Raw genomic sequence first — 17,372 nt, forward strand, 5'->3', positions numbered from 1 at the left:
ATCTATTCCAAAAAAATGTTTGTAGACCTTAAAATATTGGTAGTGAGTAAATGTTCTAATGCAGAAAAAAAAGTAGTTCTTGATCTGTTAAATCTACAGAAATGCTTTCCAGTTTCAGTCAGAGATCCAGTGTTTTAATTAAATCCACACCATATAAGACATTCTAACATAACTTTTCACCATTTGGACTAGCAGGGGACTTGGCTGTTACAGCAGATCCTGTTTGTTGGATTACGTTTTCTACTGCCACTTATTATAAGATCGTCTGTCCTTTTAAATAAAGTAAGGGGAGTTGAAACATTGGCAACCCAAACACAACCAGAAACAAGGAAAGGTGTGACATTATATAGGGTAGCAAAATAACATCCACATCGAGAGTCAAGCAGACGATTTATGCATTATTTATTTTTACCTGAAGCTCTTGTTTGACTCATTCACACTTTAAAACACTGCAGGCACCACAGGCTAATGCATGCTGGCAAAATGAACAAACATAACAGAAGTACCAAAAAGGAAAGAACTATGTGTGCACACTGCTCATGCCTGAATCACCAGACAGGAAAGCAGCTGAAGAGCACCACACCATGGGGCTGGGGCTTGATTACTGCAAGAGTCTGTAGAGTGAAAGGTGACATGGTGACACACAGTATGCAATAGTGGCAGCGTTGGGGGCTGGGCACCCAGTCTGGGCTCTAACTCTTTCGTAAGCTGACATCAGTGTTGGTCAGAAGTGGCGATAGCGATGTGCTTTCTGATGCGTCTTCTCGCTTCAGAACCAGGAAAGCTTCACGACTTATTCCCAACAGCTCTCGAAGTCCGCTGTTCTCCATCTTAGAGACACAAAAAGAAGTTGAAAACATTTGAGTGGGCAGAAGAATGGCAAGGCTCAGAAAAGAAACTACATTCTTTAATTCATTGAATTATTTCTGTCAAGAAAAGACAATAAAATAGTTAAAAATGTCAAATAATTTTTGTTCAGTGAAAAATATTAATTTGCCATAAAATTATGCTACTCTTAATTCTTCCGTCATCAAGAACTCAACTAATCATTTCAACACCAAACACTCACCTGTGTTCAACGTGTGTATGTGTGTGTGTGTTTTAAGGTACTTTAAAATAATCATAAATATTGCCGTTATATGATCTTTTCGAAATAAGACTTTGTCGTCCCAGTTTGCAAAAAGTATGGGGACTTTGTCACATCTTTCCACAAGATGTCAAGCGAGCAGCTCTTAAGATGCTCATTTTCTGAATTAAGTTTGGAATTGATCAGATAAATTTTATATTTTGTTACATTATGCTAAGTTGTCCCAGCCTGAATGCAAATGCAAAATATGCATTTTCAAATGGGGTTTTAAGCATTGTGTTCTTTTTAGACGTTCTTAAATTTGTATAAACATACAAACCACCTGTTTGTAATTCAGGCTTTTTGTTACACATCTGAAGATGACATCATCAGTAAATCCAGAAGACCTAAGTGTTTGGTGGCAGTGTTCCCAGAGACTCAAAATGACTTTTGCTGTTTAATCCATGGTGTGCTGCCCTCAGTCCTGTATATCTTAAGGATTTGAAATATCTGCCTCTAGTTTAATCACATTTCTGGATCTCCGTTCCTTAAACCAAACTTTATCTGCACAATAAATGTGTCGGGCTTTTACCTCTAGCTGTTTAATTCTCTCTTCATCTTCACATACTCGCCCCTCATCCACCTCTATGGCTTTCCTCATCACGGAGGCCATCTCATTGATCTTGTCGATGTGCGCTTGCATTTCCTACAAGACAAAAGGTGAAAAAATACATTGTAAAAAGTCAGGGGTGCTCGTCATTTCAGATGACATTCTGAAGGTTTTTAGAGGTTCTATAGTAATTATTACCACTAGAGGTCCCACAAGAGCACTTGGCTTGTTTCGGACCAAATCGAGCTCCATGATGGTTTACCAACTGCCATTAAACATCAAACACAAACAACATCCTAAAGCCCCAACACAGACCTTTTCTCTATTTTCTCTTCTCAAACTCAAAATAAACAGACAAAAAAAAATGAAGAAAGTTGTGATGGCTGTTTCGCAGCATCAATTGCATGGCAGACAGCTTGGACTCTCCTTGACTGTTGCTTGGAAAACTGTATCTTCAGGTTTGACCTTTGGCTTTAGCTGAATTTCACAAAGTTAATTCGAGTTCAGTGCTTCAATGCTGTGCCAGCTCTAACTGCCACAGGAAAAGGTAGCGACAGTTGGATGGTTTCAGTTGAATGTTACATTTAAGACTGCCATAACTGGAACTCTGCTCAGGATGCCATAATACTAGTAAATTTTAATTTTAAAAAGTAGCTTGCAGCTATGCTCATGTTGTAAGTACCATACATAGAGTTTACAATCAACGTTAAAAACTGGATTATCAAGTTTAATCAAGCATCTAACAATTCAAGGAGTCTGTGAGACTTGCTGACCGTTGTGTGCTGCTCCTTCAGCTGGGTCACAATGGTGGGGTCATCCCTCTTGCTGGCCATGAGAAGCCTGAACACTTGTTCCCTGTATTTGGTCATGATAAGCTCTAATGCAGACTGGTGTTCTTCCAATGATGTTCGTAACTCTGCAGAAACAGCAAGCATAGGCTCTGTTTGTGCATAGAATTACTACAAGAACATGCTGTTGCCCTACTAGAATGAGCAAGCACAACAAAATGAGGAAGACAGAAGCAAATATCAGCAAAAGCAGCTTGATGATACCTCAACCCATCTTAATTAGGTGAATACACATCATCAAATTAAGTACCTACCTTTATTTTCTTGTTGTAGCTCTCTGATCTGACGATTTTCCTGTTGGATTCCAAGGATCAGACTGGAGCGAGGCCGATGTCGTGCAACCTGGTTCAGTGTATCAATTTCTTCCTGGTACTGGAAGAGACAACAACCACTGTTCCAGTCTACAATGTCTAATAGTTGGAATACAGTACTGAAGCATATTTTTACTGCTTCTTAAATGTTTATCATCTTTCTATTAATATTCTCTGCACCAAACCCATTTAACACCTTACCTGCTTCATGGCGTCTACCCGCTTATTGAGGGATGTTGTCTGTTCAATTAACATCTCTGCAGCATTGTCATGGTTACGGAGCCTTTCCACTAATGATTTGGCATCTGCCAGGACTTTCTCCAGGGTACAGTTCATGTCTGAAGAAATACAGGTCATCATTAGGAACTATGACAGTGTGAATGACACTGCTGATGTAGATACATTTTAGAATAAAATACAATATGTTGATATATTTAGTGCATTGGGAATGATCAATGTAAAATTAGACAATATGTGCTCTATTTTTCTCTATGTGATTGAGTGTTTGGGATGTTGGAGAGTAGTCTATTAATAAACAATACTATGAGTATGAAGTAACACTTGACACTCATGTCAGCTGGTGTCAGCTGTCCATATACTACTCATCTTTACTTAGCCATATAACTACACCCGTACCTCCTTTAGACCTCCCAATATTTTCACCTAAAATGAATTCAAATAAAAAATAAACTGAAAAAACATACATAGCATGATACTTACTAACACAATATCTACGTAATCTGCTTACAATCCTGGTGACATGTTCTTAACTCTCCTTTGTCAGTTTTATCATGAGCATTACCTTGTCGAATGATAGATATATTTAAATACCGTAAAACATAGCAATATGTGGTTGTACGAACTGCAACAAAACGCAAATTGCTTGTAAGGTAACAGCGATTACTTAAACTCGTCCACTGTGCGTGCAAGTACTAACGTTCAAACAGGACTATATGCGAACCTGTTCACTAAATGATCTCAATAATGCTGTCACGGAAATCCGATTAAGGCTAAAATGATGGCGCTATGGATTTTATAAATCGAGCAGAATCGAAACGTTGATTTCTTGTCATCACTAGGAAAAGACAGAAAGAAACAAATAGGCTGTACCTGGAGAATTTAAAGTGCAAGACATCGGAATTTAACTAGCTAGTTTCTCCGTTACTTCCTGTTGATGTTTGGTAGCTAAAATTAGCTACAAGCTAATGACAGTCCCTTTACCCCCATTGACGACCAAAAAGTGGTGCCTCTTTGATGTAGACTGATACAACTACCCTTTAAACTACCAACAACATAAATATGTTAATCTATACACTTTCCTCTCCTCTAAAGTAATTTAATGGTTTTGAACTACTGGACGATTTCTTGCCAAAGCTAACTAGTCCAACGCTGCTTCTTCTTTATTTTTTCAATGGCGAATTTGCATCCTTTCGGAGCAGTATCGCCACCTACTGTATCACTGTTAAATACATCTCATGTCCTGAAAATCACTCTAGTGCTTTTTAGATATTTGAAGACAACACAGCCAAAGATTAGGTTTCATAATTAGGTCAGGTTTCTCCATTTGGTCAATTGATGAGATTTCTGTAAATTTAGACACGTGTTCCTTAATTTTCTTTCCTGTAAAGAGGACAAAAAGAGATTTTTCCAGATCGTATCCCCTACATCAGTCCATTTTTCAACTTATTCAAAGCATCCTGAATTTGCAACATATTTTACAATCCACCTCATCTGCAAAAATTTACTCACCAGCAGAGAGCTAACCTGAGCATACACAACAAGCATATCAATAATCATAATCAAAAATTAAAAAAAAGACTTAGTACACATCCTTGAGGCATTCTATTGTTGACTGAATTTCCCTGATAAACAGTTCCCAAATGAATGTGAATGTGTACTAAATAAGAAATATTATGTCCAATTATAAATCCTACCATCAATATCTATTTTTATCTAGTTTTATTTTTACAAAAAAAACCTTCCTTCTACATCCACACGGCAGGGCAAGGCAAGGCAATTTTATTTGTAGAGCCCGTTTTCACAAATAGTTTGTCTCAAAGAGCTTCACATGGCATCATAACAACATCCTCTGCCCTTAGACCCTCACATCGACTGAGGAAAAACTCCATAGAAAACCCTTTTAACAGGGAAAAATCTGAGAAACCTCAGGGTGAGCAATAGGGGAGGGATCTCTCACCCAGGATGGACAGACGTGCAGTAGATGTTGTTACAGACAAGAAAACAGTTTACAATACAAAATGTGGGAAACATGGAAATGTTAATAACAGTTGAAGAAGGAAGCTTCTGGAAGGGGAGGCAGGGAGAGCAAGCCAGCTTGATGGGGAACTGGATGGCAGACTGGTTCATGGAAGGTCATACCACAAAACCACATTGAAGTAAACAGCAACCAACCCCCCATTACCTGCTTGACCTTTCCCTAATATGAGTGTAATTAATGTGTTTCAACCAAAACTTCATGTGCTGTAGAAATATAATCCTACAATACTTCATACCAGGACATTAACTGAGGAAAGAGGCATAAAATATGTGACTTCATCAAACATGAGTACAATTTAATGGTTCATACTCCAGTGGCAGTAGTGTATCTAAACGGCTCTTTGCATCATAAAAAGAACAAAAAACATAATTAAAAAAACAAGACATGGAGCCTCCAAACACTAAGAGTGTAACTAAAACAGCAGAATCAGTGCAGAAGTTCCACTGAAGGTATGGGGATATTATACAGATGGTAGGTCCAAGGATCCATTGGAAAAACAGGGGCAGTTGGGATGATTCCTATTTAATAGTTTGGGATCTGCAGGAGAAAGTCATATTGGTTGGTATGAATGCAGTCAGGGGTGTAATTTTGATGTTTAAATCCACCTTGCACGTCTTCAATGCAAGGGCAAAGAGTCTTATCCTTCTTCTCCAAAAAGAATCCAGCATCATGATATGCATGATACCAGCAACCAAGGTGTCAGAAATATACTTGTTCAAGGTCTCTGTCTCTGGGCCAGTCAGTGAGTAGATCCTCCCTCTAAGGGGTGCAGCTCCTAGTTCAATGGCATAATCGTATGAGTAATGTGGGGGGGAAATAAGGTAACAAGTGACATACTGAACTCCTTAGCGCAACCCTGAAGGACAGCAATGACATAATGCAACACGGGACCACTAAGATGGAAAGGCTGTAGCCCAGCCCCCTTCTGTGTCCCAACCAGGTTGACAAACCCCCATTTACCCACACATAAAAAAAAACGCAACAATGCCGCATGCAGTGCGTAGAAGACAACCTCTTCTACACTTTATCTTAAGATGAGGTGAATTTTGAATAGCCTGCATTTATTTATTAATCAATATGTCAGCTTTTGATTTTAAATTTTTACAAAGGAAATGTTTATTTACACATCTTTATTGTGTAGGAAAATCCCCACCCCCTAGTGGCAGCACCACAATTTGGGAATCCCTGCTGTAGCTCAACCACCAGAAAGCACAATGACAAGAAGGAGCAGCATAAGCCAGGCTCACCATTGCGGTGACCAAAAGGATTAAGTTGGGGCTCCCAGGCTGGGGACTGAACAGTGTGGATGGTAGAAATGGAAAAGCCCCTGTAGGATTGGGTGGGTTGTTGTGGGAAACTGTTGCATCTAAGTAGACAGGTGATCAACACTTTAGGGAAGGTTTGCAGGTTCCTGCTGCTGTAGAGTGCAGAGCCTTGCTTCTCCAACACAATAAAGAGATACTGAAATTCTGCTTCGTCCATCTTCTTGGCCAGATTTTAACCTAATTCATAAGAATCATACCATAATATGAAATGTGGGCCCTCATATGCTGTTGGTATTACATTTTTTTAACCTTTCATGTACCATCAAAAAGCAAAAGACACTGGTATTGGTGTTCCTGTTTTACTGGGACGGGGATTGAATTGTCTTGCTGATTGATTTGGTGTTTCCTGAAAGGCCATATCACCTTTACACAATTCATTTTCAACAACAATAGTAGTGATAGTGAGGCTAGTGACCTTATCAACCAGCGCACAAGACAAATCACCTAATGTTACACGTGGCTGGGAACCGACGAGAATGGAATGTCACGAAATACTGTCAACATACTGTTTCATTTGACCCTCATTGGGAAAATAAATGCGTGAAATTTTAACAAGGAGAATGATTAATTGCTTAATTGTCAAGTTAATTGCAATATTAAAAAAAAGGAGTCAGTAAGAATAATCCAAATTTGTTCAATGAAATGCTGTGTATTAATCCAAAGTTTATTTTTCATGGTCTTACATTGCAAATGTGGGAAAAGTTAGACCAGCAAGCAAGGGTGGCTGTCAAGCAAGGACTGTTGGAAATTAAGACCAAATTGTTAAAATCAGGGGAAAAGCTTGATGTGGAAAGGAAATAATATGGTGGTGGCAACAGTATTGGGCTCATTCAATTAAAGAGGGATATTTATTTGGTATTCAGAATAAAGTCAGTGCAGAAAGAAGCAGGAAAAGTATTAGAAAAGAGGAAGAATTGGCAGGTTAAGGATTGGTTCAGCAGCTGAGCAGGATTGATTACATGGAAATATTAGGAGGACAGAAGAAGAATGATGACAAGTCTGAGGTGAGGATTGACGTTGTAATCCAATGTATGGATACAGAGATGGGGAGTAGAGAGATATTTGGTTTCTTGTGGAAACTGGTATAAGCAAATGAGTACTTACTGATGTGGAGTGACAGATAAATCCAGTAGGAGGCAGTAATGCGATTTATGGGTTGCCGAATGCCGTTAAACACCAATGAAGAAGTAGACCAACCTAATCGAAAAAACATGGCGGACAGGTTAACACAGTTACAAGACGCTGTCAATTCGGTAAGTCGTTAGTCAGTCTTTACAGGCATTAAAAGCAATATATTTACATTTATCATCATTTGAAGGCTTTAGGCATTTTTAAACAGTCGCGAATTATGTTAGAAACTTCCTTGCAATCCTACATCACTGACAGCTAACTCGTTAGCATGGAGGTTGAGAGCCCCACACAACGAAAGATGATCAAATTCATGTTAAATAGCGCTAGTGTGTGTGTGTGTGTGTGTGTGTGTGTGTGTGTGTGTGTGTGTGTGTGTGTGTGTGTGTGTGTGTGTGTGTGTGTGTGTGTCCAGCTCGCAGACCAGTTCTGTAATGCCATCGGGGTCCTTCAACAGTGTGCTCCCCCTGCCTCCTTCAGCAATATCCAGACAGCCATCAATAACGACCAGCCTGCAAACCAAACCGAAGGTGCTTTACCTGGGTTTGATTTACTTATTTTACCCGTAAAATTTATATACTTTTAACGTTTACTTAGCTTAACACAATAAACAATGCATTTTGCCCAGCAAGTTCTAGTGTCCCCTTTTTAGGATTAATTATATTTTTATCTCTGTGTAGAATATGCTCAGTTATTTGCAGCCCTGATTGCCAGAACAGCCAAAGATGTGGATGTACTAATAGACTCCTTGCCGAGTGAGGAGTCCACGGCAGCTCTGCAGGTCAGCAAAAGCACACAAGTATTACTTCAGAGTCATGATTACATAGAATCTGTTCATGTTTCTTACAAAACTCAAGTTCATCCTGTCATTACAGTGCATTTGTATCAGTCGGGCCTTTGTTGTTAACAGAGAGATAAAGCTAACACTTATTCCATGTATGAATTGAGAACAAAAACAAAAAATCTCTGGTGGTATTTTTAGAGTTTAGTCAGCAGAGGGAGTCAGGAAACCAGCTGTCAACTGTGTTGACTCAAGTGACAGCTTGACATCATCTCATGGGTTCATATCAAGCAAGCGCACAAATTATTTTTATGTTTCAATAGACTTACAAAAGCCTACAGGCAGCAAAAACATGAGGAGAAACACTCATTAAGAAACACTGTAATGAATCAGTTTATTTTATACTTAATGTACAGTCTTTGTTACTTTCCCTAGTATCTTTAATGCTGTTAATTCTAGACTGGAAGATTACCTATGGATTGTGTATGGTCATGTAGTTGTTATTATATGCTACAGATATGTGGTAACTAGAGAGTGGTGCAGTAATGGGTCTTAAACGCTGAAATAAATTATCATTGTTAAACAGCCACTTCTCTCATCTCAAAGATCCAGTTGCTAACAAGTAGCTAAGCCACACTACATAGGTCATTGCAGGAATTAAAAGCAATCAACGCCATATACAGGAATTATGAAGCTAGTTGTTTTAATTCCTCTGTGGTCAGCTTTCAACTTCTAGTGAATGCATTCACATTTAAAAATTCATCAAGTTATATGTATTTATGGAGCTCATTTTGATGAAGAAAAAGCGTAAGTTAAACTTTAATTCAGCTCTGAGTTTATTTTTGGCAATAATTTAAAAAAAATGAATTTCCAGAGAAACTTTGTGCAGACCTGTGAATATTGGCTAAAAAAGGAGTTTTCGCAAAATCACAGAGTAAAAATTTACCACAGTCAAGTTTTCACAAGTGTTTTCAGAGGTAGTGTTTTCATCCGTGTATTATTTAAGTTATATGATCAGGTCTTGGCTCAAAAATTGGACATACTATAGCAGGGTCAGTATTGATGGGAGCGCAGCCAGTAACATTACCTCCTCTCATAAATAACGATGCTTGGTTGGATCAGTGTGAAGGCTGAAGCTCACACTTGACACTTTCCACAACGACTTCTGTTTGATTCTGACCTGCTGCCACCTCTGATCAGGCGGCCAGCCTACGACAGCTAGAGGAGGAGAACCACGAGGCAGCAGCACGTCTGGAGGAGGTGGTGTACCGCGGCGACATGCTTCTGGAGAAGATCCAGAGTGCCCTGGCAGACATAGCCCAGTCTCAGCTCCGCACCCGTAATGGAGCACCAAGCCAGTCTTCATCAGCTGAAACCTGACCTGCCATAAACTGTGCACAATGCAAATATGGACAATTTTCATCATATTGACTCTCATTTTTGGACTTAAAATCTTTGGAGCCTTTGCTTAATGTGTCTGTCCCATCTAGACATACTCAGATTTCTTCTTTATCTTCACACATTAGATGCAAATGTCTACACAGACAAATATAATAGAAATCACATTACAGTCTGGATACATGTGGATGATTCGGGTTCCTTGACAGATATGATTAGGGCTGAAAAATGTTGAAGGGTTTTCCTGAGTGGTGATGCCCTCTTTGTACACATAGGGTTAATGAATACTTGGTGTCTTGGCCCAAAGGTCTAGAAGATATCTTAACAGACACTGTTTTGTTATGGACATTTCTCCTGGTAAAACACTCGTTGAAGGCTTGACACACTGTTCTCAGTTTGAGTGATCGGCTTGTAAAGTTTTTGTATGCTGTAGGTTCATTTTTGTTGTTGTTGTTGTCTCATGTAAATGACACTTCACCCAAAACCTCCAGACTGCTCTAAAAAGTTCATAACTTCATATACCAGTAGTCTCCTTTTTTGCTTGTTTTTCCAATAAAAAAGGACAAAAAATTTGAAGGATTTTATTTGCCCAAATATTTTCAGGTTCATAAAGGTTACATAATAAAAGTGTACACACCAATAAGCTTAGCCTGTCTGTTTAGTTTAATGGAAATCAGTGTTTCAATCACAAAGATATTCATCAGAATAACAAACAGGATTCCAATAAATATTGGAAAGTAATACAATATCAAACAATGCAAAGTTGCATAGAGAAAAAACAAACAAACAAATGTAATATTAATCAAAGCCAGTCTATTAAAAACTAAATAGAGGACCACTCCCTGAGAAAACATGGGAACAGCAATCACTCCAAACATCTAAGATTAAATACAAAAATCTAAGAAATACACAAATAAATAAATTAACTTAAAAGCGCTATAGTGGATGAAAATGGGCTGGAGCCAAAAAATTGTTCTCATGTCTCACTGCAGCATTTCAGAAATGGATCGAGCAATTTAGAAACCAATATTTCACAGTGGTCATCAGATAAGAATGTTACATAAAAAAGTTACATGATAGATATAGATCTTTTCATGAACTGACCATTAGTTTTATGGAATTTTATTTCTGCGTATTCTTCCCAGTCACACATTGCTTTCCCATATGAAAAGCATGTACAGTGTTCAGTGTTTTCTTTTGTATTTTAATGCTAAAAAATGTCTGTCCTTAATCCTTCATAGCTGTGGAGGCCAATTGTATGGAATTTATCCTAAATAGATGGTGTGTGTATGCGTGTGTATCAATGCACATTTGCCCCAAATTCATTCGTTTCAAAATCACACAATTACAAATTTTAAAAAAGAAATATCTTGACAAAAATAATAATGCTGATTTTAAGTTTTATAAAACTGCAGTCTGCCTCTCATGGATGTGACAACTTTCTGGCATTAAAGGAAGTATTTACTCTTGTTATTAAAGACATAGAACTCTACGGTGCTGTTCTTTGTGCACTAAAATAGAAGCATCGAGGAACTGCCTAAAATATGAATGCCAGAAAAAGAGGTTTTCAGAAGATGTCACTGCAAAGAAAACTGAAACATGCTGGAGCTGCATTTTTTATGAACTAAGCTCTGGTTTTAATGTACTTAGTGACGTGAGAGAGGATTTTATAACCAAGACGAAAATAGGTTTGGAAAAATGTCCAGCTGCTGAACAGAGTAAAAAGGAGAGGAGTGCTCTTTGTGGTGTTAAGATATTTCTTAGCGGAAAGTTTCTGTGAGAGAAATCAATGTGGCAGCAAAGACATAATATTTGATACAACTGCTTGCAGCTTTTGTTAAATCTTGAAGTGAAAGAAAGGAATGCATTTTCTATACAACACAGAGGTGAGCATCTGTTGTTACACGACAGTCAGACTAGAAACTTTAAGAACTCTGGACTTGCTTGGTCAACACTGATACAAAATTCAACTTGAACTGGATGATTTAACATTTTGATACAACAAATGCCTTTTTGTTGCTTTAGGATATTGTGTTTTGTAATGATTGGGAGCTAGGTGGCACGGTGGTGCAGTGGTTAGTGCTGTCGCCTCACTGCAAGAAGGTTCCGGGTTCGAGTCCCGGCTCGGGCATGGGTTCCTTCTGTGTGGAGTCTGCATGTTCTCCCTGTGCCTGCATGGGTTTACCCACTGTCCAAAGACTAGGCTGATTGATACTCTAAATTGACCATAAGTGTGAATGGTTGTCTGTCTCTATGTCTTGGCCCTGCGATGGACCTGTCAAGAGTGAACCCCGCCTCTCGCCCCAAAGCTGCTGGGATAGGCTTCAGCCCCCCCCCCCCCCGCAACCCCTAACAGGAATAAGCAGAAGAAAATGATTGGAAGATATCTTGTGTTATTAAGGGAAATATATGCAAATCTGGCAACCTAGTAGGACTTGCCACACCAGTTGAGGGTCAGAGCTGAACACACAAGCAATAATGATAATTAATTAAATTTGGATTCAAGGAATATGTTACAGATCTTTGTCTTTGTCAGAGAAGGTAAAACACACATGACCACCACATCCAACTTCATCTACCAAAGACAGTGTGTTTATGACATTATAGCGAATTTAGTGACTGGTTAAATGTTAGCTAGAGAGCGAATGTAAATGTAAATCTATGTGAAACTTGGTTTCAGATTGATTTGGTGATTATTTTAGAAGACATCCTTAATTAGGTTCCTCATCAGAATTTACTCAATATGTGACTCAGCTGACATGAACAATGTTTGCTTGGGTTCATTATTTCTTTTATACATTTGTGTTTTCCACCTCGGTGATATTTCATTCTGCTGTAAAATTGGCAGATGTCATTTACACTAATACTATTTTTTGCACCCTCCACTTTGTTCATAACTCTTTTATTTATCATTTATATTGAAATAAACAGTTTTCTTGTAAACTTCTAATTTTGATGTAAATCAAGTGCTGTTTCTAAGATCTGGCTTACTTCCTCATGATCCTCAATAGGCGGACCCGGGCTGCATCCAGTCCACCAGCCCCTTAAAGGTTTCCCAAATGGCTGGTCCGGCCAGAGCATTTTTTTTTTTCATAACCCCAACTGATGCTTTTATATTCCACCCTGCCCTCGTGGCTGCGGCACATACAGACAGGTATACTGATAATCCAAAAGCGACTGCACTTGCACTTCACTCGCACCCCCACCGCCCGGCATATACTGGCCAGGACTTGTCTCCGTGCCAACGATATACAGACAGCCTGTTACTGGGTCACTCAGAGTTCACTACAGCAGGCCCAACTTTTTAACTTTCACTTTTGCTTTAGGTTTTTAAAATTGTAATCAGTTTATTAAACTGAAAGGGACATTTGGTTTGATTTTAGCATCTATGTTAGTTTGTAATTCCTGAGATGCTTGATTCACCATAGGAGAGAAATACATTTTTCCTTCTTCCTTGTGATTGTTTGTGTTGATATTTAAAAAGAAAAGTGTTCTTAAAGGTGCACTAAGCATTGTTGCCTGACATCACTTCTGTTGACGTTGGTTGTAAACGTCAAACAAAACAGAGCAAGCTCTCACCCCCCCCCCCCCCACGTGTTTCTGTAAATGTCATGAATGCGCATCAACATGGAAAGTGGACCTGTGCTGTGCCAACGTTGCTAAGATGAGTGAGCAAACTCCAACTGTTCAGTGATTAAATTTATATTCTAGGTCTTTAAACAATATCTTTACGATATTAGGTTATGAGTTACAGTTGATATGTTTAAAATGATTTTTGTTAGGATTATGAGTTACCGCTGATACACTGAACATTATTTTATGAGCTTATGCAAAAGTCAAGTCAAGTCAATTTTATTTGTATGACGCCAAATCACAACAAAAGTTATCTCATGAAACTTTACAAGTAGAGCAGGTCTGGTACCACACTCCATCTATGTATTTACACCCAACAATTCTCCATGAGCAAGCACATCCTGCAACAGCGGTGACGAAAACCTTCCTTTTAACAGGCAGGAACGTCGAGCAGATCCAGGCTCAATGGGGACGGCCTTCTGCTTTGACCAGTTGGGGGGAAAGAGAGCAGGAGAGCGGGGCAGAGACAAAGACAGATAATGGAGGAAGACAGAGTGGGTCAGAGATAAAGAGAGAGAGAAAGGGAAGAGACTGATGGACAGACGGGAGCTACGGGTGGTAGCTTGAGCCTCTTCAGGTCTGCAGCCTCCTCCAGCAGCACCTGGGATCTGGGATGAGGGGAGCCCAAAGGCTCCGGAGAAGAAGACGAGTTCGTAATACGTATGAGAATGATTTATGTATGACACATATAGGAGGACAGAGAGGGAAGAGAGGAGGAGAGAGAAGCCCAGTGCACCATGGGAGATCCCCCAGCAGCCTAAAGCCTGGTTTATGCTGTTTGACGCAACACCGTCACTGAGCATTTATAGTTTTGCGTTGAGGGAATGCGTTGCTCTGCAATTCACCGCTAAGCCGCTAGGGGGGTGGCAGTCTTTATCGTGCCGTGAAGAGGAGTTGTAGAGGTGGTCGAACTTTCACACCTCCGCGATAATCCTTTCTTTGGCTTGGTCCATTTTTTCTTGGAGCTTTCATCACAGAAACTTTGAAAATGGCAGAGTTGTTGTTGTGCTGCGACCATAGGGCTGCGACTGAACTGGAAATTACGTTCTGAACGGACCAATCACAGTCCTCGACGTTCATGTCACCACTTGGCGACGCGAAATGTAGTCAGGATTTTTTGGAGGCGCGTGTCAGGCTACAGTGTTGGGTCTGCGTAGGGGTCCGCAGCGTCGACGCGACGCAGAAGCATAAATCAGGCTTAAGCCTATAGCAGCATATCTAAGGGCCAGCCTAAGCAGCCCTAACTAAGCCTGATCAAAAAGGAAGGTCTTTAGTCTGCTCTTAAAGGTGGAGAGGGTGTCTGCATCCCAGACCGAAACTGGGAGACGGTTCCACAGGAGGGGAGCCTGATAGCTGAAGGCTCTGGCTCCCATTCTACTTTTAGAAACTTTAGGAACCACCAGTAACCCTGCATCCTGGGAGCGAAGGGTTCTCGCTGGATAATAGGGGACTATGAGCTCTGTCAAATATGAAGGTGCCTGACTGTTGAGGACTTTGTATGTTAGAAGGAGAATTTTGAATTCTATTCTAAATTTGACAGGGAGCCAATGCAGAGAAGCCAGTACAGGAGAGACATGGTCTCTTCTACTAGTTCTCGTCAACACGCGGGCAGCAGCATTTTGGACCAGCTGGAGAGTCTTTAGGGACCTACTGGTGCAGCCTGATAGGAGGGAATTGCAGTAATCCAGCCTGGAAGTGACAAAGGCATGGACTATTTTTTCTGCAGCTTTTTGAGACAGGATGTGTCTGATCTTAGCAATGTTATGTAAATGAAAGAAAGCAGTCCTAGAAATTTGCTTAATGTGGGCATTAAAGGACAGATCCTGATCGAAGAGAACTCCTAGGTTCCTTACAGTCGTTCTGGGGGCCAAGGTAATACCTTCCAGGGTACCTATCTCATTAGATAGGGTGTCTCTAAGATGTTTTAGGCCCAGGACAATGACTTCAGTTTTGTCAGAGTTTAATAAAAGGAAATTATGGGTCATCCATGTTTTTTTTAATTCCCTTTAGACAGGCCTCCAGTTTAGTCAGCTGATTTATTTCAAAAGAGACACTTCTTGTCGAATTTGTCCTTCCTGAAATCGATGCTAGTGCTAGCTAGGACCTATAGAGTAAGCTCTATTACATTGAAAAATGGCTAACGTGTGATAGTAACTACACCACTCAATCGACTCTGCTTGTTCCCCATTGCATGCACACGCACCAACGCCCCCCATCCCCAACCATCTTGTGGGTGATTGGCTGGAACGAGGTTTGTTATGTTTATGTGCACATCCTGTGCACTCTGTTTTTTTTTGCCATTTGTGAGCCCTGTCTTTTCTCAAGAGACAGGACTTTTTCATAGTGTATTCAGGGGGCAGGCTGCTCAAGGGAAGATGCCTATGCTTTGAGGCAAAAATGAAATCATGCTGAAACCATGCAACAAGACTTAGTGGACCTTTAACCCACTCCTGACATTTGTTTTGGATTCCCGACGGGGGTCATGTTCTGTTTTATTAAACTATTTATTTTAATTTATGTGTAAATGTTAGTTTGTATTTTTGTTGTTGTTTTGAATGAAAAGGGCATTTTGTTTTGAATATTACAGTATTATCGCACGTGGGCTGACCGACCTCAGTAAATGGACCTTTGACTCATGGAAAAAAAATCTTTGTGGCCCTTTAAGATTTGTATTTGAGTGCCCCTTCACCAGGTGTTGCTTTGACTGTAACTTAGCTTATAGATGTCTTCAACAGATGGAGTACAGGCACAACAGTTTCCTGCTCCATAGCAAATTATGAAAGTTGCCCACATCGTCACAGAAACAATGTTTACGAAAAACTCACAGTTATTACAGCAAACCAACAATAGCTTCTTAAGGTTTTGGACCAAATTTGAGATGGATCCAGGCAACCTACTAAGAGGAGTGCATAATAGCATGAAAAAAACATGGAATTTCCTGTTGCCATCTTGCCATCATGTGACATTATGACTAATCTGCCCCCAAATGATCATTGGTCCATACAACACCGCTTCATCAGTTTGGTAAGAATGGGTGTAATCATTTTTGTGTAATCCAGACAAGCAGCCCTCCCATCCAGTCAAAGATGATATATTGATGAGGAAAAGTCACAATAATCCTCATTTCCATAAAAGCCCATCTGCCTCCTGAGAAGGAGAGAATATTTTTGCTCTGAATTTGGGTTGATCTGATAACCTGAAAATAAAAATCACTCCACAGCCAATGGTTGAGACCTTGATAATGTCACTCAGGTGGTCTGTATGTGTTTCACACTGAACATTGCAAAGCTTAGGCAGACAGCCAGTGAGAGTTTATAGCCCAAATCTAAATATAGGTTCTGTGTCACAGCTCAGGGGGCGCCATTGATGTGAGAAATATAAAAACAACCTTGTCTGCTGGACACCACACCCAGACATGTTAGCAGGGTACACCCACATCTGTGCGTGCTGACATCACGACTCCAGCAGTAAAAGCACTCAACCTGTCCAAATATGGAGACTTACAGCAGAGAAACTTTACATACCAACCTGCATGGTTTTTTTTTTTTTTAAATATTCATTGTGTATTTGTTTTGTTTTTTGCTGTTGTTGCATTATTACGTGGCTAAGGTCCATGTGAAAAGCAATCTGATGTATGGGACGTGCAGGACAATGAACGGTTTATATGCGGTCCTGTAGGAATTATGCTAGGATGACGACATTTCCATGCACCTTTGAGGGGATGCTTGGAGGAAATTAGACAATGTCCTGTGGAATTTCAAGATTTGAATATGTGAAAGTGTAAAAATAATAATATATTTACTTCTCAAGTAGTCATCTCAAACATTTACTTTGATGTATATCTGAGAATGTCCTTGAAAAGGGTTGCCAGTTGTTCTCACTTAAATTTTAATCACTTATCATCTACTTTTATCTTATCACACTTTATCATGATTTAATCTGCTGTATTGTCATTAAGCAAAAGAGAATGGGAGACTCATGAAGCAATATAAAG

General features: G+C 39.7%; 2 protein-coding genes across 3 annotated transcripts; one reads left to right on the plus strand and one right to left on the minus strand.

The window, feature by feature from the left end:
* Positions 1-385: 385 nt before the first annotated feature.
* fgfr1op2 (FGFR1 oncogene partner 2) lies at positions 386-4,238 on the minus strand. 2 transcript variants are annotated; one of them, XM_086202365.1, is made up of 6 exons: positions 3,946-4,238; positions 3,037-3,173; positions 2,779-2,896; positions 2,450-2,592; positions 1,659-1,772; positions 386-830 (listed from the first exon to the last, which is right to left on the minus strand). In XM_086202365.1, exons 1-6 carry the CDS (start codon positions 3,968-3,970, stop codon positions 693-695), a joined length of 675 nt encoding a protein of 224 aa, XP_086058491.1. In that variant the 5' UTR covers positions 3,971-4,238; the 3' UTR covers positions 386-692. The 2 variants fall into 2 exon arrangements, with proteins under 2 accessions (XP_086058491.1, XP_086058492.1); XM_086202366.1 differs by lacking the exon at positions 3,946-4,238 and adding an exon at positions 3,556-3,915.
* Positions 4,239-7,600: 3,362 nt separating this feature from the next.
* On the plus strand, positions 7,601-10,462 carry med21 (mediator complex subunit 21). The gene is made up of 4 exons (XM_086202367.1): positions 7,601-7,691; positions 7,982-8,096; positions 8,247-8,347; positions 9,548-10,462. The coding sequence occupies exons 1-4, from the start codon at positions 7,602-7,604 to the stop codon at positions 9,725-9,727; spliced, it is 486 nt and encodes a 161-aa protein (XP_086058493.1). The 5' UTR covers position 7,601; the 3' UTR covers positions 9,728-10,462.
* The last annotated feature ends 6,910 nt before the right edge of the window (positions 10,463-17,372 follow it).

This window comes from Aulostomus chinensis, chromosome 4 (assembly GCF_037954235.1).
Source record: "Aulostomus chinensis isolate RoL2024-O1b breed Wild chromosome 4, RoL_Achi_v1.0, whole genome shotgun sequence".
In the NCBI taxonomy this organism is placed as follows: Eukaryota; Metazoa; Chordata; class Actinopteri; order Syngnathiformes; family Aulostomidae; genus Aulostomus; species Aulostomus chinensis.